The sequence below is a fragment of the Somniosus microcephalus genome, chromosome 9, assembly GCF_052327205.1.
Source record: "Somniosus microcephalus isolate GS21.2 chromosome 9, FLI_Smic_1.0, whole genome shotgun sequence".
Taxonomy (NCBI): domain Eukaryota; kingdom Metazoa; phylum Chordata; class Chondrichthyes; order Squaliformes; family Somniosidae; genus Somniosus; species Somniosus microcephalus.
In genome coordinates, this window is record NC_140995.1 from 251,741,473 (window position 1) to 251,765,894 (window position 24,422).

The 24,422-nt window shown below is 48.6% G+C and overlaps 1 protein-coding gene across 3 annotated transcripts in view; it reads left to right on the forward strand.

Moving 5' to 3' along the window:
- The first annotated feature begins 348 nt into the window (after window positions 1-348).
- Window positions 349-24,422, forward strand: part of btbd9 (BTB (POZ) domain containing 9) — a 250,367-nt gene continuing 226,293 nt past the window's right edge. For 2 of the 3 annotated variants that reach the window (XM_085998155.1, XM_085998157.1), the window contains exons 1-2: window positions 349-435; window positions 5,175-5,381. In XM_085998155.1, the coding sequence (XP_085854281.1) occupies window positions 5,197-5,381 (185 nt within the window). In that variant the 5' untranslated portion in view covers window positions 349-435; window positions 5,175-5,196. The remainder of the gene's footprint in view (window positions 436-5,174; window positions 5,382-24,422) is intronic. The other variant, XM_085998156.1, reaches the window with a different exon arrangement.

Consider the following 24,422-nt stretch of genomic DNA (forward strand, 5'->3'; position numbering starts at 1 on the left):
ATTCCAATTCAGTCCCTGACTCCAATTCAGTCTCTGACTCCAATTCAGTGTCTCTGATTCCAATTCAGTCTCTGACTCCAATTCAGTCTCTGACTCCAATTCAGTCTCTGATTCCAATTCAGTCCCTGACTCCAATTCAGTCTCTGACTCCAATTCAGTGTCTCTGATTCCAATTCAGTCTCTGACTCCGATTCAGTCTCTGACTCCGATTGTCTCTGACTCCGATTCAGTCTCTGATTCCGATTCAGTCTCTAACTCCGATTCAGTCTCTGACTCCAAGCTACTGTTGCTGACCCCTGAACCCGAACATTGACTTTGACCCCTGGACAATCTCGCGATCTTTCCGCAGTGAGTTCTGCGCATGTTCCGAGCGCGATGACGTCAGCGACGAGTCTGGAGGCTGAACTCTGACCCCGAGGGACGGAATCACACCGGGTAAAGAAATCTTAATTTATCAAATATAACATAATATATAATAGAGAGAGTGAGAGAGAGACACAGAGAAAGAGAGAGAGAGACAGACAGACAGAAAGAGAGAGAGAGAGAGAGAGAGAGACAGACAGAGACAGACAGAGTGAGCCAGAGAGACAGAGAGAGAGAGTGAGCCAGAGAGACAGAGAGAGAGAGACAGAGAGAGAGAGAGGGAGCGAGGGAGAGAGAGGGAGCGAGGGAGAGAGACAGAGGCGAGAGGGAGTGGGAGCGAGCGAGAGACAGAGAGAGAGGGAGAGAGAGAGAGACAGACAGAAAGAGAGAGAGAGAGAGAGAGGGAGCGAGAGGCAGAGGCGAGAGAGAGAGAGGGAGCGAGAGAGGGAGAGACAGACAGAGAGCGAGGGAGAGAGAGACAGAGAGACAAGGTCCCGCATAAGAGATTAGCGTGTAAAGTTAAGGCACATGGGATTGGGGGCAAGGTATTGACTTGGATAGAGAACTGGTTGGCAGATAGAAAGCAAAGAGTTGGAATAAACGCGTCTTTTTCCGAGTGGCAGGCAGTGACTAGTGGGGTACCGCAGGGCTCGGTCCTTGGACCCCAGCTATTCACAATATATATTAATGATCTAGACAAGGGAACTAGATGTAATATCTCCAAATTTGCAGACGACACAAAGCTGGGTGGGCGTGTGTGCTGTGAGGATGATTTGGACAGGTTGGGTGATTGGGCAGAAGCATGGCAGATGCAATATAACGTGGATAAATGCGAGGTTATCCACTTTGGTGGCAAAAACAGGAAGGCAGAATATTATCTAACCTAAATGGCAATAGATTGGGAGAAGGGGAAGTGCAATGAGACCTGGGTGTCCTTGTGCACCAGTCGCTGAAAGTAAGCATGCAGGTGCAGCAGGCAGTTAAGAAGGCAAATGGTATGTTGGCCTTCATAGCGAAAGGCTTTGAGTACAGGAACAAGGATGTCTTGTTGCAGTTGTACAGGGCCTTGGTGGGACCACATCTTGAATATTGTGTGCAGTTTTGGTCGCCTTATCTGAGGAAGGATGTTCTTGCCATGGAAGGAGTTCAGCGAAGATTCCAAAGATGTGCAGGTTAGGTTGATTGGCTATGATAAATTGACCCTTAGTGTTAGGGGGATTAAATACGTGGGGTTACAGGATAGGGTGGGATATGTGTTGGTGTAGGGGTTACGGGGATCGGGTGGGATATGTGTCGGTGCAGGCTCGATGGGCCGAAATGGCCTCTATCTGCACTGTGGGGTTTCTGTGATTCTGTGTGATTCTGTTCTGTGAAGATTCACCAGGCTGATACCTGGGATGGCAGGAATGACGTATGAGGAGAGATTGGGTCGATTGGGCTTGTACTCGCTGGAGTTTAGAAGAATGAGAGGGGATCTCATTGAAACTTATAAAATTCTGGCAGGACTGGACAGACTAGATGCAGGGAGGATGTTCCCGATGGTCGGGGAGTCCAGAACCAGGGGTCACAGTCTAAGGATAAGGGGTAAGCCTTTTTGGACAGAAATGAGGAGGAATTTCTTCACCCAGAGAGTGGTGAACCTGTGGAATTTTCTACCACAGAAGGCAGTGGAGGCCAATTCATTAAATATATTCAAGAAGGAGTTGGATATATTTCTTAAGGCTAAAGGGATCAAGGGGTATGGGGAGAAAGCAGGGACCGGGTACTGAATTTGGATGATCAGCCATGATTGCTTGAATGGCGGAGCAGGCTCGAGGGGCCGAATGGCCTACTCCTGCTCCTATCTTCTATGTTTCTATGGGAGAGAGACAGAGAAACATAGAAGATAGGAGCAGGAGTAGGCCATTCGGCCCTTCGAGCCTGCTCCGCCATTCAATGAGATCATGGCTGATCATCCAAATTCAGTACCCTGTCCCTGCCTTCTCCCCATATCCCTTGATCCCTTTAGCCTCAAGAAATATATCCAACTCTTTCTTGAATATATTTAATGAACTGGCCTCCACCGCCCTCTGTGGCAGAGAATTCCACAGGTTCACCACTCTCTGGGTGAAGAAATTCCTCCTAATTTCAGTCCTAAATGGCTTACCCCTTATCCTTAGACTATGACCCCTGGTTCTGGACTCCCTGGCCATCAGAAACATCCTTCCTGCATCTAGTCTGTCCAGACCTGACAGAATTTTATAGGTTTCGATGAGATCCCCTCTCAATCTTCTAAACTCCAGTGAGTATAAGCCCAATCGACACAATCTCTCCTCGTACGTCATTCCTGCCATCCCAGGTATCAGCCTGGTGAATCTTCGCTGCACTCCCTCCATGGCAAGAACGTCCTTCCTCAGGTAAGGTGACCAAAACTGCACACAATACTCAAGGTGCGGTCTCACCAAGGCACTGTACAACTGTAGCAAGACATCCTTGTTCCTGTACTCGAACCCTCTTGATACGAAGGCCAACATACCATTTGCCGCCTTAACCGCCTGCTGCACCTGGTGCACAATAACACCCAGGTCTCTTTGCACTTCCCCTTCTCCCAATCTATTGCCATTCAAATAATAATCTGCCTTCCTGTTTTTGCCACCAAAGTGGATAACCTCACATTTATCCACATTATAGTGCATTTGCCATGTTTCTGCCCAATCACCCAACCTGTCCAAATCGTACTGGAGTTTCACGACATCCTCCTCACAGCATACCCTCCCCCCCAGCTTTGTGTCGTCTGCAAATTTGGAGATATTACATCCAATTCCCTCGTCCAGATCATTAATGTATATTGTGAACAGCTGGGGTCCTAGGACCGATCCTTGCGGTACCCCACTAGTCACTGCCTGCCACTCGGCAAACGACCCGTTTATTCCAACTCTTTGCTTTCTGTCCGCCAACCAGTTCTCTATCCAAGTCAATACCTTGCCCCCAATCCCATGTGCCTTAATTTTGTACGCTAATCTCTTATGTGGGACCTTATCGAAAGCCTTCTGAAAGTCCAAATACACCACATCCACTGGTTCTCCCTTATCTATTTTACCAGTTACATCCTCAAAAAATTCCAGTAGATTCGTCAAGCATGATTTACCTTTTGTAAATCCATGTTGACTTTGTCCGATCCTGTCACTGCTTTCCAAGTGCTCTGCTATTACATCTTTTATAATAGACTCTAGCATTTTCCCCACTACCGATGTCAGGCTTACTGGTCTATAATTCCCCGCTTTTTCTCTACCACCTTTTTTGAATAGTGGGGTAACATTAGCTACCCTCCAATCCATGGGTACTGTTCCAGAGTCGATCGAGTTCTGGAAGATGACCAGCAATGCATCTACTATCTCTAGGGCCACTTCCTTAAGTACCCTGGGATGTAGACCATCAGGCCCTGGGGATTTATCGGCTTTCTGTCCCATCAATTTTCGTAACACCATTTCCCTACAAATACTGATTTCTTTCAGTTCCTCCCTCTCATTAGACCCTATGTTCCCCGGCTGCTCTGGGAGGTTATTTGTGTCCTCCTTTGTGAAGACAGAACCAAAATATGTATTTAGTTGGTCAGCCATTTCCTTGTTTCCCATTATAAATTCCCCTGATTCTGACTGCAAGGGACCTACGCTTGACTTCACCAATCTTTTTCTCTTCACATATCTATAAAAGCTTTTACAGTCAGTTTTTATGTTCCCTGTTAGCTTACTCTCATATTCTATTTTCCGTTTCTTAATTAATCCCTTTGTCCTCCTTTGTTGAATCCTAAACTGCTCCCAATCCTCAGGATTATTGAAGAGAGAGAGATAGACAGACGGAGACAGGGAGAGGGAGGGAGACAGGGACAGGAAGAGAGAGAGATAGACAGACGGAGACAGGGAGGGAGACGGAGAGGGATGGAGGGAGACGGGGAGGGGGACAGGGAGAGGGAGGGGGACAGGGAGGGGGACAGGGAGAGGGAGGGGGACAGGGAGAGGGAGAGGGAGGGGGACGGAGAGGGAGGGAGGGAGACAGACGGGGGGGGGGAGAGGGAGGGAGACAGAGACGGAGAGGGAGAGAGACAGAGACACACACACAGGGAGAGGGGGGGAGAGAGGGAGGGACACACACACACACACACACACACACACACACACACACACACACACACACACACACACACGAGGGGGAGAGGGACAGAGAGGGAGCGCGAGCCAGATGGACAGACAGACAGCGAGGGAGCGCGAGCCGGACGGGCAGACAGCGAGGGAGCGCGAGCCAGACAGACAGACAGCGAGGGCGCGCTAGCCAGCGTGAGCCAGACAGACAGACAGCGAGGGAGCGCGAGCCAGACAGACAGCGAGGGAGCGCGAGCCAGACAGACAGACAGCGAGGGAGCGCGAGCCAGATAGACAGCGAGGGAGCGCGAGCCAGACAGACACAGACAGACAGACAACGAGCGAGGGAGCACCAGACAGACAGACAACGAGCGAGGGAGCGCGAGACAGAGAGACGACGAGTGAGGGAGCGCCAGACAGACAGACAACAAGCGAGGGAGCGCGAGACAGACACAGACAGCCAGACAGACAGACAACGAGCGAGCGCGAGACAGACAGACAGACAACGAGCGAGGGAGTGCGAGACAGAGACACGGGGAAGCAAAGATACAAGGGGGTGTTGGGGAGGGAGGGGGCCGGGCCGGGCCGGGTAGGGTGGGTGATGCATGTGGGGAGATGAGGAATTGGAGGTTGGGGTGGTCTGCTGTCTCCTGTGTGATTTATTGACTGGGTGAATTGTTTTCCTGGTGCCAGGCAGTGAGTGGATGCTGACAGCATGAGCAACAGCCACCAATTGCGGCCATACACCTCAGTTGGGGAGATCGATCATGTGCATATTCTCTCGGAACATCTGGGGGCCCTGATTCACGGGGAGGAGTACAGCGATGTCACATTCCTCGTGGAGAAGAAGCGATTTCCTGCCCATCGAGTGATTTTAGCCGCTCGCTGCCAGTATTTCAGGTGACCGTTACATTCTGTCGGATTGCACAGTCTGAGCAGGCACTGTGAGCGTGCCCCAAGTGTATTGGAGCCAGAGTTTGAGAGTGAGAGTGTGCACTGGGTGTATTGGAGCCAGAGTGTGAGTGTGTGCACCGGGTGTATTGGACCCACTGTGCGTGGGTGAGTGTGCACTGGGTGTATTGGAGCCAGTGTGAGTGTGTGCACCGGGTGTATTACAGCCACTGTGAGTGTGCACTGGGTGTATTGGAGCCAGTGTGAGAGTGTGCACTGGGTGTATTGGAGCCACTGTGAGTGTGTGCACTGGGTGTATTGGAGCCACTGTGAGTGTGAACTGGGTGTATTGGAGCCAGAGTGAGAGTGTGCACTGGGTGTATTGGAGCCAGTGTTAGTGTGAGTGTGCACTGGGTGTATTGGAACCAGTGTGAGTGAGACAGTGTGCACTCGGTGTATTGGAGCCACTGTGAGTGTGAGAGTGTGCACTGGGTGTATTGGAGCCAGTGTTAGTGTGAGTGTGCACTGGGTGTATTGGAGCCAGTGTTAGTGTGAGAGTGTGCACTGGGTGTATTGGAGCCAGTGTGAGTGTGTGCACTGGGTGTATTGGAGCCAGTGTGAGAGTGTGCACTGGGTGTATTGGAGCCAGTGTGAGAGTGTGCACTGGGTATATTGGAGCCAGAGAGAGTGTGCACTGGGTGTATTGGAGCCAGTGTGAGAGTGTGCACCGGGTGTATTGGAGCCAGTGTGAGAGTGTGCACTGGGTGTATTGGAGCCACTGTGAGTGTGAGAGTGTGCACTGGGTGTATTGGAGCCAGTGTGAGTGTGTGCACTGGGTGTATTGGAGCCAGTGTGAGAGTGTGCACCGGGTGTATTGGAGCCAGTGTGAGTGTGTGCACTGGGTGTATTGGAGCCAGTGTGAGTGTGTGCACTGGGTGTATTGGAGCCAGTGTGAGAGTGTGCACTGGGTGTATTGGAGCCAGTGTGAGCGTGTGCACCGGGTGTATTGGAGCCAGTGTGAGAGTGTGCACTGGGTGTATTGGAGCCAGTGTGAGAGTGTGCACTGGGTATATTGGAGCCAGAGAGAGTGTGCACTGGGTGTATTGGAGCCAGTGTGAGAGTGTGCACCGGGTGTATTGGAGCCAGTGTGAGAGTGTGCACTGGGTGTATTGGAGCCACTGTGAGTGTGAGAGTGTGCACTGGGTGTATTGGAGCCAGTGTGAGTGTGTGCACTGGGTGTATTGGAGCCAGTGTGAGAGTGTGCACCGGGTGTATTGGAGCCAGTGTGAGAGTGTGCACTGGGTGTATTGGAGCCAGTGTGAGCGTGTGCACCGGGTGTATTGGAGCCAGTGTGAGTGTGTGCACCGGGTGTATTGGAGCCAGTGTGAGTGTGAGAGTGTGCACTGGGTGTATTGGAGCCAGTGTGAGTGTGTGCACTGGGTGTATTGGAGCCAGTGTGAGTGTGAGAGTGTGCACCGGGTGTATTGGAGCCAGTGTGAGTATGAGAGTGTGCAGTGGGTGTATTGGAGCCAGTGTGAGAGTGTGCACTGGGTGTATTGGAGCCAGTGTGAATGTGAGAGTGTGCACTGGGTGTATTGGAGCCAGTGTGAGTGTGAGAGTGTGCACCGGGTGTATTGGAGCCACTGTGAGTGTGTGCACTGGGTGTATTGGAGCGAGTGTGAGAGTGTGCACCGGGTGTATTGGAGCCAGTGTGAGAGTGTGCACTAGGTGTATTGGAGCCACTGTGAGTGTGAGAGTGTGCACTGGGTGTATTGGAGCCTGTGAGAGTGTGAGAGTGTGCACTGGGTGTATTGGAGCCAGTGTGAGAGTGTGCACTGGGTGTATTGGAGCCAGTGTGAGTGAGAGTGTGCACTGGATGTATTGGAGCCAGTGAGAGTGTGCGCACTGGGTGTATTGGAGCCAGTGTGAGAGTGTGCACCGGGTGTATTGGAGCCAGTGTGAGTGTGTGCACTGGGTGTATTGGAGCGAGTGTGAGTGTGTGCACTGGGTGTATTGGAGCCAGTGTGAGAGTGTGCACTGGGTGTATTGGAGCCAGTGTGAGAGTGTGCACTGGGTGTATTGGAGCCAGTGTGAGTGTGAGCGTGTGCACCGGGTGTATTGGAGCCAGTGTGAGTGTGTGCACTGGGTGTATTGGAGCCAGAGTGTGAGTGTGTGCACCGGGTGTATTGGAGGCAGTGTGAGAGTGTGCACTGGGTGTATTGGAGCCAGTGTGAGAGTGTGCACTGGGTGTATTGGAGCCAGTGTGAGTGTGTGCACTGGGTGTATTGGAGCCAGTGTGAGTGTGAGAGTGTGCACCGGGTGTATTGGAGCCACTGTGAGTGTGAGAGTGTGCAGTGGGTGTATTGGAGCCAGTGTGAGAGTGTGCACTGGGTGTATTGGAGCCACTGTGAGTGTGTGCACTGGGTGTATTGGAGCCAGTGTGAATGTGAGAGTGTGCACTGGGTGTTTTGGAGCCAGTGTGAGAGTGTGCACTGGGTGTATTGAAGCCACTGTGAGTGAGAGTGTGCACTGGATGTATTGGAGCCAGTGTGAGTGTGAGAGTGTGCACTGGGTGTACTGGAGCCACTGTGAGTGAGAGTGTGTGCACTGGGTGTATTGGAGCCACTGTGAGTGTGCACTGGGTGTATTGGAGCCAGTGTGAGTATGAGAGTGTGCAGTGGGTGTATTGGAGCCAGTGTGAGAGTGTGCACTGGGTGTATTGGAGCCAGTGTGAATGTGAGAGTGTGCACTGGGTGTATTGGAGCCAGTGTGAGAGTGTGCACCGGGTGTATTGGAGCCACTGTGAGTGTGTGCACTGGGTGTATTGGAGCGAGTGTGAGAGTGTGCACCGGGTGTATTGGAGCCAGTGTGAGAGTGTGCACTGGGTGTATTGGAGCCAGTGTGAGAGTGTGCACTAGGTGTATTGGAGCCACTGTGAGTGTGAGAGTGTGCACTGGGTGTATTGGAGCCTGTGAGAGTGTGCACCGGGTGTATTGGAGCCACTGTGAGTGTGAGTGTGTGCACTGGGTGTATTGGAGCAAGTGTGAGTGTGAGAGTGTGCACTGGGTGTATTGGAGCCAGTGTGAGAGTGTGCACTGGGTGTATTGGAGCCAGTGTGAGTGAGAGTGTGCACTGGATGTATTGGAGTCAGTGAGAGTGTGCGCACTGGGTGTATTGGAGCCAGTGTGAGAGTGTGCACCGGGTGTATTGGAGCCAGTGTGAGTGTGTGCACTGGGTGTATTGGAGCGAGTGTGAGTGTGTGCACTGGGTGTATTGGAGCCAGTGTGAGAGTGTGCACTGGGTGTATTGGAGCCACTGTGAGTGTGAGAGTGTGCACTGGGTGTATTGGAGCCAGTGTGAGTGTGAGCGTGTGCACCGGGTGTATTGGAGCCAGTGTGAGTGTGTGCACTGGGTGTATTGGAGCCAGAGTGTGAGTGTGTGCACCGGGTGTATTGGAGGCAGTGTGAGAGTGTGCACTGGGTGTATTGGAGCCAGTGTGAGTGTGAGAGTGTGCACTGGGTGTATTGGAGCCAGTGTGAGTGTGAGAGTGTGCACTGGGTGTATTGGAGCCAGAGTGTGAGTGTGTGCACCGGGTGTATTGGAGGCAGTGTGAGAGTGTGCACTGGGTGTATTGGAGCCAGTGTGAATGTGAGAGTGTGCACTGGGTGTATTGGAGCCAGTGTGAGTGTGAGAGTGTGCACCGGGTGTATTGGAGCCACTGTGAGTGTGTGCACTGGGTGTATTGGAGCGAGTGTGAGAGTGTGCACCGGGTGTATTGGAGCCAGTGTGAGAGTGTGCACTGGGTGTATTGGAGCCAGTGTGAGAGTGTGCACTAGGTGTATTGGAGCCACTGTGAGTGTGAGAGTGTGCACTGGGTGTATTGGAGCCTGTGAGAGTGTGCACCGGGTGTATTGGAGCCACTGTGAGTGTGAGTGTGTGCACTGGGTGTATTGGAGCAAGTGTGAGTGTGAGAGTGTGCACTGGGTGTATTGGAGCCAGTGTGAGAGTGTGCACTGGGTGTATTGGAGCCAGTGTGAGTGAGAGTGTGCACTGGATGTATTGGAGCCAGTGAGAGTGTGCGCACTGGGTGTATTGGAGCCAGTGTGAGAGTGTGCACCGGGTGTATTGGAGCCAGTGTGAGTGTGTGCACTGGGTGTATTGGAGCGAGTGTGAGTGTGTGCACTGGGTGTATTGGAGCCAGTGTGAGAGTGTGCACTGGGTGTATTGGAGCCACTGTGAGTGTGAGAGTGTGCACTGGGTGTATTGGAGCCAGTGTGAGTGTGAGCGTGTGCACCGGGTGTATTGGAGCCAGTGTGAGTGTGTGCACTGGGTGTATTGGAGCCAGAGTGTGAGTGTGTGCACCGGGTGTATTGGAGGCAGTGTGAGAGTGTGCACTGGGTGTATTGGAGCCAGTGTGAGTGTGAGAGTGTGCACTGGGTGTATTGGAGCCAGTGTGAGTGTGTGCACTGGGTGTATTGGAGCCAGTGTGAGTGTGAGAGTGTGCACCGGGTGTATTGGAGCCACTGTGAGTGTGAGAGTGTGCAGTGGGTGTATTGGAGCCAGTGTGAGAGTGTGCACTGGGTGTATTGGAGCCACTGTGAGTGTGTGCACTGGGTGTATTGGAGCCAGTGTGAATGTGAGAGTGTGCACTGGGTGTTTTGGAGCCAGTGTGAGAGTGTGCACTGGGTGTATTGAAGCCACTGTGAGTGAGAGTGTGCACTGGATGTATTGGAGCCAGTGTGAGTGTGAGAGTGTGCACTGGGTGTACTGGAGCCACTGTGAGTGAGAGTGTGTGCACTGGGTGTATTGGAGCCACTGAGTGTGCACTGGGTGTATTGGAGCCAGTGTGAGTGTGCACTGGGTGTATTGGAGCCACTGTGAATGTGCACTGGGTGTATTGGAGCCAGTGTGAGAGTGTGCACCGGGTGTATTGGAGCCAGTGTGAGTATGAGAGTGTGCAGTGGGTGTATTGGAGCCAGTGTGAGAGTGTGCACTGGGTGTATTGGAGCCAGTGTGAATGTGAGAGTGTGCACTGGGTGTATTGGAGCCAGTGTGAGTGTGAGAGTGTGCACCGGGTGTATTGGAGCCACTGTGAGTGTGTGCACTGGGTGTATTGGAGCGAGTGTGAGAGTGTGCACCGGGTGTATTGGAGCCAGTGTGAGAGTGTGCACTGGGTGTATTGGAGCCAGTGTGAGAGTGTGCACTAGGTGTATTGGAGCCACTGTGAGTGTGAGAGTGTGCACTGGGTGTATTGGAGCCTGTGAGAGTGTGCACCGGGTGTATTGGAGCCACTGTGAGTGTGAGTGTGTGCACTGGGTGTATTGGAGCAAGTGTGAGTGTGAGAGTGTGCACTGGGTGTATTGGAGCCAGTGTGAGAGTGTGCACTGGGTGTATTGGAGCCAGTGTGAGTGAGAGTGTGCACTGGATGTATTGGAGCCAGTGAGAGTGTGCGCACTGGGTGTATTGGAGCCAGTGTGAGAGTGTGCACCGGGTGTATTGGAGCCAGTGTGAGTGTGTGCACTGGATGTATTGGAGCGAGTGTGAGTGTGTGCACTGGGTGTATTGGAGCCAGTGTGAGAGTGTGCACTGGGTGTATTGGAGCCACTGTGAGTGTGAGAGTGTGCACTGGGTGTATTGGAGCCAGTGTGAGTGTGAGCGTGTGCACCGGGTGTATTGGAGCCAGTGTGAGTGTGTGCACTGGGTGTATTGGAGCCAGAGTGTGAGTGTGTGCACCGGGTGTATTGGAGGCAGTGTGAGAGTGTGCACTGGGTGTATTGGAGCCAGTGTGAGTGTGAGAGTGTGCACTGGGTGTATTGGAGCCAGTGTGAGTGTGTGCACTGGGTGTATTGGAGCCAGTGTGAGTGTGAGAGTGTGCACCGGGTGTATTGGAGCCACTGTGAGTGTGAGAGTGTGCAGTGGGTGTATTGGAGCCAGTGTGAGAGTGTGCACTGGGTGTATTGGAGCCACTGTGAGTGTGTGCACTGGGTGTATTGGAGCCAGTGTGAATGTGAGAGTGTGCACTGGGTGTTTTGGAGCCAGTGTGAGAGTGTGCACTGGGTGTATTGAAGCCACTGTGAGTGAGAGTGTGCACTGGATGTATTGGAGCCAGTGTGAGTGTGAGAGTGTGCACTGGGTGTACTGGAGCCACTGTGAGTGAGAGTGTGTGCACTGGGTGTACTGGAGCCACTGTGAGTGAGAGTGTGTGCACTGGGTGTATTGGAGCCACTGTGAGTGTGCACTGGGTGTATTGGAGCCAGTGTGAGTGTGCACTGGGTGTATTGGAGCCACTGTGAGTGTGCACTGGGTGTATTGGAGCCACTGTGAGTCTGCGAGTGTGCACTGGGTGTATTGGAGCCACTGTGAGTGTGCACTGGGTGTATTGGAGCCACTGTGAGTGTGCACTGGGTGTATTGGAGCCAGTGTGAGAGTGTGCACTGGGTGTATTGAAGCCACTGTGAGTGAGAGTGTGCACCGGGTGTATTGGAGCCACTGTTAGTGTGAGAGTGTGCACTGGGTGTATTGGAGTGAGTGTGAGAGTGTGCACCGGGTGTATTAGAGCCAGCGTGAGAGTGTGCACTGGGTGTATTGGAGCCACTGTGAGTGTGCACGAGGAGTATCATCTATCTTGAGTACGGCGGCGGTGTCAGCCAGGCCAGTCAGTGAGTGGGGAGTGGAAACACTGCCGGATTTTTAATGACGTTACCCTCGGCTCGTCTGAAACCTGATTGTGATATTTAGCTGCTAGCTTGGCATGCTCGTTTATTGCTTTCATTCAGGGTTGGCTTCATGGCTCACTGTGGAGCCTCCGTGTCACGTATAATGTTAAACACATTTACTCCTTCATTTGCACGCACCTCAAATTATGGAGACGTACAGGTATCTGTGCCCTGATTTTGGATTTATTCGCAATGAGGCAACAGCATTAACAGTGTCCTTTCCCCAGTCTTTCGAGCAGAAACTATCTCAGCACAGATAGGGCAAGGTTGCCTGGGGTTTGACGGCCTGTTGCTGTTCTGGATCAATATGTAGATGGGCTGAAATAAGGCAGCTGGATTTTAGGCTGAATAAATGTACAATAAGCAAATTTTAGAACAATAAAGGTATATAATAGAAAAAGGTTGTTAGGACATGGAATATCTGAGCAGAAACTGTGGGGAAAGCTGTGCTGATACCACTTCCTTAACAATGGATTCCAGCATTTTCCCCACGACTGATGTCAGGCTAACTGGCCTGTCGTTCCCCGTTTTCTCTCTCCCTCTTTTCTTGAATAGCAGTGTTACATTTGCGACCATCGAATCCGCTGGGACCGTTCTAGAATCTAGGGAATTTTGGAAGATCAAACCAATACATGCACTATCTCTGCAGCCACCTCTTTTAGAACCCTAGGATGTAGGCCGTCTGGTCCAAGGGATTTGTCAGCTTTTAGTCCCAGTAGTTTCTCTAGTACTTTTTCTCTACTTGTATTAATTACGTTAAGTTCCTCACCCTCATTAGACCCTTGGTTCCCCACCATTTTTGATATGCTTCTTGTGTCTTCTACTGTGAAGACAGATACAAAATATTTCATAGCATCATAGAAAGTTCCAGCACGGAAGGAGACCATTTCGGCCCATCGTGTCCGTGCCGGCCAACAAAGAGCTATCCAGCCTAATCCCACTTCCCAGCTCTTGGTCCGTAGCCCTGCAGGTTACAGCATCCCAAGTGCACATCCAAGTACTTTTTAAATGTGGTTAGGGTTCCTGCCTCTACCACCCTTTCAGGCAGTGAGTTCCAGACCCCCACAACACTCTGGGTGAAGAAATTTCCCCTCAAATTCCCTCTAAATCTTCCCCCAATTACTTTAAATCTGTGCCCCCTGGTTTTTGACCCCTCTGCTAAGGGAAATAGATCCTTTCTATCTACTTTATCTAGGCCCCTCATAATTTTATACACCTCAGTAAGGTCTCCCCTCAGCCTCCTCTGTTCCAAGGAAAACAGACCCAGCCTATCCAGTCTTTCCTCATAGCTAAGATTCTCTACTCCCAGCAACATCCTTGTAAATCTCCTCTGTACCCTCTCTAGTGCAATCACATCTTTCCTGTAATGTGGTGACCAGAACTGCACGCAGTACTCCAGCTGAGGCCTAACTAGTGTTTTATACAGTTGAAGCATAACCCCCCTGCTCTTGTATTCTATGCCACGGCTAATAAAGGCAAGCATTCCGTAAACGCCTTAACCACCTTATCTACCTGGCCTGCTACCTTCAGGGATCTGTGGACATGCACTCCAAGGTCCCTTTGTTCCTCTACACTACTCAGTGTCCTACCATTTAATGTGTATTCCCTTTCCTTGTTAGCCCTCCCCAAATGCATTACCTCACACTTCTCCGGATTGAATTCCATTTGCCACTGTTCTGCCCACCTGACCAATTTATTGATATTTTCCTGCAGTCTACAGCTTCCTTCTTCAGTATCAACCACACAGCCGATTTTAGTATCAGCTGTAAACTTCTTAATCATACCCCCTATATTCAAGTCTAGATCGTTGATATATACCACAAAAAGCAAGGGACCTAGTACTGAGCCCTGTGGAACCCCACTGGAAACAGCCTTCCAGTCACAAAAACACCCATCAACCATTACCCTCTGCTTCCTGTCTCCGAGCCAGTTTTGAATCCAACTTGACACTTTGCCCTGGATCCCATGGGCTTTTAACTTCGTGACCAGTCTGCCATGTGGAACCTTATCAAAAGCCTTGCTAAAGTCTATATACACTACATCAAACGCACTACCCTCATCTACCCTCCTTGTTACCTCCTCAAAAAATTCAATCAAGTTTGTCAGACACGACCTTCCCTTAACAAATCCGTGCTGACTATCCTTGATTAATCCGTGTCTTTCTAAATGAAGATTTATCCTGTCCTTCAGAATTCTTTCCAATAATTTTCCCACCACCGAGGTTAGGCTGACTGGCCTATAATTACTCGGTCTATCCCTTTCTCCCTTTTTAAACAAGGGTACCACGTTAGCAGCCCTCCAGTCCTCCGTTTAATGTTTCTGCCATTTCCTTATTCCCCATAATAATTTCTCCTGTCTCAGCCTCTAAGGGACCAACGTTTACTTTTGCTACTCTCTTCCTTTTTACGTACTTGTAGAAGCTCTTACAATCTGCTTTTATATTTCTTGCTAGTTTTCTCTCATTCTATTTTTTCCCTTTATCAATTTTTTGGTCATCTTTTGCTGGTTTCTGAAACTGTCCTAATCCTCAGGCTTACTGTTATTCTTCGCAACATTATACGCTTCAATTTCAATCTAATTCTATCCTCCTTTAGTTAGCCATGGCTGGATCATTTTTCCCATGGAGTTTTTGTTTCTCAATGGAATGTATTTTTGTTGAGAATTATGAAATATTTCTTTAAATGCTAGCCACTGCTTATCTACCACCATACCTTTTAATCTATTTTTCCGATCTACCTTAGCCAACCCGCCCCTCATACCTATGTAATTGGCTTTATTTAAGTTTAAGACTCAAGTTTCGTACTTGGGCAAGTCACTTTCAAACTTAATGTGAAATTCTATCATATTATGATCACTCTGCCCCAGAGGATCTTTTACTATAAGATTGCTAATTAACCCTGTCTCATTACACAACACAAGATCTAAAATAGCCTGTTCCCTGACTTATTGTTCTAGGAAACTGTCCCGAATGCATTCCATGAACTCGTCCTGTAGATTACCTTTGCCAATTTGATTTGTCGAGTCTATATGAAGATTAAAGTCCCCCACGATTATTGCAGTACCCTTGTTACAATCTCCTACTATTTCTTGATTAATATTCTGTCCAATGGTATAACTACTGTTAGGGGGCCTATATACTACTCCCACCAGTGTGTTCTGCCCCTTGTTATTTCTTATCTCCACCGATACTGATTCTACTTCCTGATCTTCCGAGCCAGATCCTTTCTCTCTACTGTCCTTATGTCATTCTTTATTATCAGAGCTACTCCCCCTCCTTTTCCATTCTGCCTGTCTTTTCGAAACGTCAATTGCGCTGGAACAGGAGTCCCCTGGGTCCACCTCCCTCTCCAATAGATTTTCCGTTTTCGATACTGCTGGGGGAGATGGCTCTTGCTGCATTCCCCTGAAAAACCAAGTCCGTGGCACTACGAGTGGCTCAGCTGCACAGGAGGGGAGGAAAAAGAGTGGGAGAGCAATAGTGATAGGGGATTCTATCGTAAGGGGAGCAGACAGATGTTTCTGTGGCCGCAGACGTGATTCCAGGATGGTATGTTGCCTCCCTGGTGCCAGGGTCAAGGATGTCACTGAGCGGCTGCAGGACATTCTGAGGGGGGAGGGTGAACAGCCAGAGGTCGTGGTTCATATCGGTACCAACGACATAGGTAGAAAGAGGGACGAGGTCCTGCAAGCAGAATATAGGGAGCTAGGAAATAAATTAAAAAGCAGGACCTCAAAGGTAGTAATCTCAGGATTACTCCCAGTGCCACGTGCTAGCGAGAGCAGAAATAGGAGAATAGACCAGATGAATGCGTGGCTGGAGAGATGGTGTAGGAGAGAGGTATTTAAATTCTTGGGGCATTGAGACCGATTCTGGGGAAGGTGGGACCTGTACAAGCTGGACGGGTTACACCTCGGCAGAACCGGGACCCATATCCTCGCAGGGGGGTTTGCTAGTGCTGTTGGGAAGGATTTAAACTAGTTTGTCAGGGGGCTGGGAACCTAAGTGGACCCAGAACGGAGAGAAACAAAGCTGGAAGTGCGAATTAGAAAAATAGTCAGCAAAACTAGTAGGGAGCAGAAACAAAGGCCAACAGTAAAGAGGGTCAACGTGCAGAAAAATATTAACCCAGCAAAGTTGAACGCACTTTATCTAAATGCACGTAGCATTCGCAACAAGGTGGATGAATTAATGGCACTAATAGAAGTAAATGGGTATGATGTAATTGCCATTAGAGAGACATGGTTGCAGGGTAACCAAAGCTGGGAACTGAATGTTCCAGGGTACTCAACATTTAGGAAGGACAGACAAAAAGGAAAAGGAGGTGGCGTAGCGCTGTTAATAAGGGATGAGATTGGTACGGTAGAGATAAAAGATCTTGGCTCGGCAGATCGTGATGTAGAACTGGAATCAGTTTGGGTGGAGCTAAGAAACAGCAAAGGGCGGAAAACATTGGTGGGAGTTGTTTACAGGCCACCGAACAGTAATGGTAATGTAGGGCACAGTGTCAATCAAGAGATTAGAAGTGCATGTAACAAGGGCCATATGGTAATCATGGGGGACTTTAATCTACATATTGACTGGGCAAATCAAATTACCACTAATGGTGTGGAGGGCGAATTCTTGGAATGCATGCGAGATCGTTTCCTGGATCAGTATGTGGAAGAACCAACCAGGGAACAGGCTATTCTGGATCTGGTACTGTGTAATGAGAAAGGGCTGATCAATAATCTTGTGGTAAAGGGGCCTTTAGGGACAAGTGAACATAATATGATTGAATTTTATATTCAGTTTGAGAGTGATGCAGTCCAATCTGAAACTACGGTCTTCAATCTAAACAGAGGAAACTACAAGGGTATGAGGGACAAGTTGGCCATGGTAGATTGGGAGACTACACTAAAAGGTATGAAGGTGGACATACAATGGCTAACATTCAAGGAAATAATGCATAATTTGCAACAAACCTATATTCCTCTAGGGCATAAAAACCCAAAAGGAAAAGTGATCCAACCATGGCTAACAAAACAAATTAAAGCTAGTATTAAGTCAAAGGAGGAAGCTTATAAAGTTGCCAGAAAAAGCGGTCAGCCTGAGGATTGGGATCTTTTTAGAAATCAGCAAAGGGGGACCAAGAAATTGACAAAGGGAAAATGGAATATGAGCACAAACTAGCGAAACATATAAAAATGGATTGTAAAAGCTTCAATAGGGCAAAGAGTCATAGAATTATACAGCACAGAAAGAGGCCCTTCGGCTCATCGTGTCCGCGCTGGCCATCAAGCCCTGTATATTCTAATCCCATTTTCCAGCACTTGGTCCGTAGCCTTGTATGCTATGGCGTTTCAAGTGCTCGTCTAAATGCTTCTTGAATGTTGTGAGGGTTCCTGCCTCGACCACCCTTTCAGGCAGTGAGTTCCAGATTCCAACCACCCTCTGGGTAAAAAAGTTTTTCCTCAAATCCCCTTTAAACCTCCTGCCCCTTACCTTGAAACTATGCCCCCCTGGTTATTGACCCCTCTACTAAGGGGAAAAGTTCCTTTCTATCTACCCTATCTATGCCATCATAATTTTGTACGCCTCAATCAGGTCCCCCCTCAGCCTTCTCTGCTCTAAGGAAAACAACCCCAGCCTGTCCAGCCTCTTCATAGCTGAAGTGCTCCAGCCCAGGTAACATCCTGGTGAATCTCCTCTGCACCCTCTCCAATGCAACCACATCCTTCCTATAGTGTGACCAGAACTGCACACAGTATTCCAGCTGTGGCCTAACTAGCATTTTGTACAGCTCCATCATAACCTCCCTGCTCTTATATTCTATGCCTCGGCTAATGAAGGCAAGTATCCCATATGCCTTTTTAACCACCTTATCTACCTGTCCTGCTGCCTTCAGGGATCTATGTACATGCACACCAAGGTCCCTCTGATCCTCTGTCCTTCCCAGGGTCCTACCATTCATTGTGTATTCCCTTGCCTTGTTAGTCCTCCCAAAATCCATCACCTCACACTTTCAGGGTTAAATTCCATTTGCCACTGTTCTGCCCATCTAACCAACCCATCTATATCGTCCTGTAGCCTGAGGCTTCCCTCCTCGCTATTTACCACTCCACCAATTTTCGTGTCATCTGCGAACTTACTGATCATACCTCCTACATTCATATCTAAATCATTAATGTACACTGCAAACAGCAAAGGACCCAGCACCAATCCCTGCGGTACACCACTGGACACAGGCTTCCAGACACAAAAACAACCTTCGACCATCACCCTCTGCCTCCTGCCACTAAGCCAATTTTGGATCCAATGTGCCAAATTGCCCTGGATCCTATGGGCTCTTACCTTCTTGACCAGTCTCCCATGTGGGACTTTGTCAAAAGCCTTACTGAAGTCCATGTAGACTACATCAACTGCACTACCCTCATCCACACACCTAGTCACCCCTTCGAAAAATTCAATCAAATTGGTTAGACATGATCTCCCCCTGACAAAGCCATGCTGACTATCCTTGATTAATCCTTGCCTCTCCAAGTGGAGACTAATTCTGTCCCTCAGAATTTTTTCCAATAATTTCCCTACCACTGATGTTAGGCTCACTGGCCTGTAATTCCCTGGTTTATCCCTACTACCCTTCTTGAATAATGGTACTACGTTAGCTGTTCTTCAGTCCTCTGGCACCTCCCCTGTGGACAGAGAGGTTCTGAAAATTTGTGTCAGAGCCCCTGCAATCTCCTCCTTTGCCTCACACAGCAGCCTGGGATACATCTCGTCTGGGCCTGGGGATTTATCCACTTTTAAGACCGCTAAAACCGCTAGTACCTCCTCCCTCTCAATACTAATTTGTTCAAGTATATCACAATCCCCCTGCCTGATTTCTATGCCTACATCGTCCTTCTCCATAGTGAACACAGATGCAAAATATTCATTTAAAACCTCACCTACATCTTCTGGCTCTACACAAAGATTGCCACTTTGGTCACTAATGGGCCCTACTCTTTCCCTGGTTATCCTCTTGCCCTTAAAATACTTATAAAACACCATGGGATTTTCCTTTATTTTGGCCGCCAGTGTTTTTTCATGCCCCCTCGTCGCTCTCCTAATTTTTTTAAGTACCCCCTGTACTTTCTATACTCCTCTTGGGCTTCCACTGTTTTTAGTCCTTTGTATCTGCCAAAAGCCTCTCTTTTTTTCCTAATCCATTCTTGTATATCCCTTGACATCCAGGGTTCCCTGGGTTTGTTGGTCCCACCCTTGACCTTTACGGGAACATGTTGGCATTGTACTCTCTCTATTTCCTTTCTGAAAGACTCCCACTGCTCTGATAGTGGTTAGCACTGTTGCCTCACAGCGCCAGGGACCCGGGTTCGAATCCGGCCTCGGGCAACTGTCTGTGTGGAGTTTGCACATTCTCCCCGTGTTTGCGTGGGTTTACTCCGGGTGCTCCGGTTTCCTCCCACAGTCCAAAGATGTGCAGGTTAGGTTGATTGGCTATGATAAATTGACCCTTAGTGTTAGGGGGATTAAATACGTGGGGTTACGGGGATAGGGTGGGATATGTGTTGGTGTAGGGGTTACGGGGATCGGGTGGGATATGTGTCGGTGCAGGCTCGATGGGCCGAAATGGCCTCTATCTGCACTGTGGGGTTTCTGTGATTCTGTGATGTGGATTTTCCTACCAGTATCTGATCCCAGTCCACTTTGGCCAGATCTTGCCTTATCATATTAAGATCGGCCTTCCCCCAATTTAGAACCTTTGTTTCCGGTCCATCTTTGTCCTTTTCCATGACTACCTTAAATCTCACCGAAGGTATGTGAAAAGGAAAAGACTGGCGAAGATAAATGTGGGTCCTTTACAGTCAGAGACAGGAGAATTTATAATGGGGAAATGAGGAAATGGCTGAGAAATTAAATACTTTGTTTCTGTCTTCACGGAGGAACACACAACAAACCTCCCAGAAATACGAGAAAACCAAGGGTGTGGTGAGAATGAGGAACTTAAAGAAATTATTTGTAAAAAAAAAAAGTACTAGCAAAATTAATGGGACTAAAAGTTGATAAATCCCAAGGACCGGATGACCTACAGCCTAGGATTTTGATAGTGGACGCATTGGTTGTCATCTTCCAAAATTCTATAGATTCTGGAATGATTCCTGCAGCTTGGAGGGAGAACATAAGAAATAGGAGCAGGAGTCGGCCCTTCGAGCCTGCTCCGCCATTCAACGAGATCATGGCTGATCTTTTGCCTCAACTCCATTCACTGGCCTTATCGCCATATCCCTTGATGCCCTTATAGTCAGAAATCTATCGACTTCTGTTTTGAATATACCCAATGACTGAGCCTCCACAGCCCCCTGGGGTAGAGAATTCCAAAGATTCACCACCCTCTGTGTGAAGAAATTTCTTCTCATCTCAGTCCTGAATGGCCTACCCTTTATCCTGAGGCTGTGGCCCCTGGTTCTAGACTCCCCAGCCAAGGGAAACATTCTCCCAGCATCCACCCTATCAAGCCATGTAATAATTTTGTATGCTTCAATGAGATCCCCTCTCATTCTTCTGATTTCAAGAGAATACTGGCCTAGTTTACTTGATCTCTTCTCATACGGCAGTCCCGCCATCCCAGGACTCAATCTCGTGAACCTTCGTTGCACTCCCTCTATGGCAAGTATATCCTTCCTTGGGTAAGGAGACCAAAATTGTACACAGTACTCCAGGTGTGGTCTCACCAAGGCCCTATATAATTGGAGTAAGACTTCTTTACTCCTATACTCAAATCCTCTTGTAATGAAGGCCAGCATACCATTTGCCTTCCTAATGGCTTGCTGCACCTGCACATTCATTTTCAGTGACTCATGTACAAGAACACCCAGGTCCCTTTGAGCATCTGCATTCCTCAATTTTTCACCATTTAGGAAATACTCTGCCTTTCTGTTTTTTCTATCAAAGTGGATAACTTCACATTTATCCACATTATATTCCATCTGCTATGTTCTCGCCCACTCACTGAGCCTGTCGAGAACCTCTTGAAGCCTCTTCACATCCTCTTCGCAACTGACACTGCCACCTAGCTTTGTTTCATCAGCAAATTTGGAAATGTTACATTTAGTCCCCTCTTCCAAATCATTGATATAGATTGTGAATAGCTGGGGCCCAAGCACCGATCCTTGTGGTACCCCACTAGTCACAGCCTTGACCTTTCTCTCAATTTCTAAATTTACTCTCACCTTGACCCCTCCCCTTTATTAGTTTAAAGCCCTATCTACAGCCCTAGTTATTTGATTTTGCCAGGATGCTGGGCCCAGCCCCAGCCTGGTTTAAGTGGAGCCCGTCCCGATGGAACAGCTCCCTTTTTCCCCAGTACTGTTGCCAGTGCCCCATGAATTGAAACCCCTTCTTCCCACACCACTCTGAGCCACGTATTTACCTCTTTGATCTGCTTGACCCTATGCCAATTTGCACATGGCTCAGGTAGTAATCCAGAGATTATTACCCTTGAGGTTCTGCTTATTAATTTAGACCCTAGCTCCTCAAACTCCTTCAGCAGAACCTCATTCTTAGTTCTACCTATGTTGTTGTTTCCTACATGGACCACGACAACTGGACCCTCCCCCGCCAAGCTCTTCTCCAGCCGCGAGGAGATATTCTTAACCCTGGCACCGGGCAGGCAACACAGCCTTCGGGACTCTCTTTCGCAGCTGCAGAGAACAGTATCTATCCCCCTGACTATATGTCCCCTACTACTACCACATTCCTTCCTCCTCCCCCCACTTGGATGGCCACCTGTACCATGGTGCCGTGGTCAGTTTGCCCATCCTCCCTGCAGTCCTTTTCCTCATCCATACAGGTAGCAAGTACCTTGTACCTGTTGGACAAGGTCCAGGGCTGAGGCTCCTCCATCACTACACCCTGGGTCTCCATACCTTCCTGACTCGCGGTCACACCCTCCTGTCCCTGACCACTGACGAACTCTAAAGTACTACTTAACCTAAGGGCTGTGACTACCCCCTGGAACACAGTGTCCACCGCCCCACCCCCCCCCCCCACCGATGCATCGCAATGTCTGCAGCTCGTACTCCAGCTCAACAATTCTGAACTGAAGTTCCTCGACTTGCAGAGACTTACTGCAGACGTGGTTGCTCAGGATCGAGATGCTCTCCACAAACTCCCACATGCTGCAGTTACGACACACCGCCTTCCCTGCCATTTCTAACATCGTTTTATTTATTAATTAATTAGCTAAAGCTTTTATTCAATCGATATTTTAGTTTTATTATTTGATTATTTTATCTAGTTTAAGTTATTAATTTAATAAGTACTAGCAAGTTACAGTTTCTCAGCTCTTAATTTAACCCTCTTCCCTAACTTAGAGAACAAAAAAGAGCTGTAATACTCACCAACCAATCACCTATTGGTATACAGGATGGTTTCCTGGACCAATATGTCGAGGAACCAACCAGAGATCAGGCCATCTTAGACTGGGTATTATGTAATGAGAAAGGATTCATTAGTAATCTTGTTGTGCGAGGCCCCTTGGGGGGGAGCGATCATAATATGATAGAATTCTTCATTAAGATGGAGAGTGAAGTATTTGGCTCAGAGACTAGGGTCCTGAATTTAAATAAAGGAAACTATGATGGTATGAGGCGCGAATTGGCTAGGATGGATTGGGGAACATTACTTAAAGGGTTGACGGTGGATAGGCAATGGCAAACATTTAAAGATCGCATGGATGAACTACAGAATTTGTTCATCCCAGTTTGGCATAAAAATAAAACAAAAAAGGTGACTCAACCGTGGCTAACAAGGGAAATTAGGGATAGCATAAAATCCAAGGAGAGGACATATAAATTGGCCAGAAAAAGCAGCAAACCTGAGGATTGGGAGCAGTTTAGGATTCAGCAAAGGAGGACAAAGGGATTAATTAAGAAGGGGAAAATAGAGTATGAGAGTAAGCTTGCAGGGAACATAAAAACTGACTGTAAAAGCTTCTATAGATATGTGAAGAGTAAAAGATTGGTGAAGTCAAGCGTAGGTCCCTTGCAGTCAGAATCAGGGAAATTTATAATGGGGAACAAAGAAATGGCAGGCCAATTAATTACATACTTTGGTTCTGTCTTCACAAAGGAGGACACAAATAACCTCCCAGAGATGTCGGGGAACATAGGGTCTAATGAGAGGGAGGAACTGAATGAAATCAGTATTTCTAGGGAAATGGTGTTAGGGAAATTGATGGGATTGAAGGCCGATAAATCCCCAGAGCCTGATAATCTAATCCTAGGATACTTAAGGAAGTGGCCCTAGAAATAGGAGATGCATTGCTGGTCATCTTTCAAAATTCTATAGACTCTGGAACAGTTCCCATGGATTGGAGGGTAGCTAATGTAACCCCACTATTCAAAAAAGGTGGTAGAGAGAAAACGGGGAATTATAGACCGGTAAGCCTGACATCGGTAGTGGGGAAAATGCTAGAGTCCATTATAAAAGTTGTACTAGCAGAGCACTTGGAAAACAGTGACAGGATCGGACAAAGTCAACATGGATTTACAAAGATAAATCGTGCTTGACTAATCTACTGGAATTTTTTGAGGATTTAACTGGTAGGATAGATAAGGGAGAACCAGTGGATGTGGTGTATTTGGACTTTCAGAAGGCTTTCGATAAGGTCCCACATAAGAGATTAGCGTGTAAAGTTAAAGCACATGGGATTGGGGGCAAGGTACTGACTTGGATAGAGAACTGGTTGACAGACGGGAAACAAAGAATTGGAATAAACGGGTCTTTTTTCAAGTGGCAGGCAGTGACTAGTGGGGTACCGCAGGGATCGGTGCTAGAACCCCAGCTATTCACAATATATATTAATGATCTAGACGAGGGAACTAGATGTAATATCTCCAAGTTTGCAGACAACCCAAAGCTGGGTGGGCGTGTGTGCTGTGAGGAGGATGCCGAGAAACTCCAGTATGATTTGGACAGGTTGGGTGATTGGGCAGATGCATGGCAGATGCAGTATAATGTGGATAAATGCGAGGTTATCCACTTTGGTGGCAAAAACAGGAAGGCAGATTATTACCTGAACGGCAATAGATTGGGAGAAGGGGAAGTGCAACGAGACCTGGGTGTCCTTGTGCACCAGTCGCTGAAGGTAAGCATGCAGGTGCAGCAGGCGGTTAAGAAGGCAAATGGTATGTTGGCCTTCATAGTGAGAGGATTCGAGTACAGGAACAAGGATGTCTTGCTGCAGTTGTACAGGGCCTTGGTGAGTCCACACCTTGAGTATTGTGTGCAGTTTTGGTTTTCTTATCTGAGGAAGGATGTTCTTGCCATGGAGGGAGTGCAGCAAAGATTCAC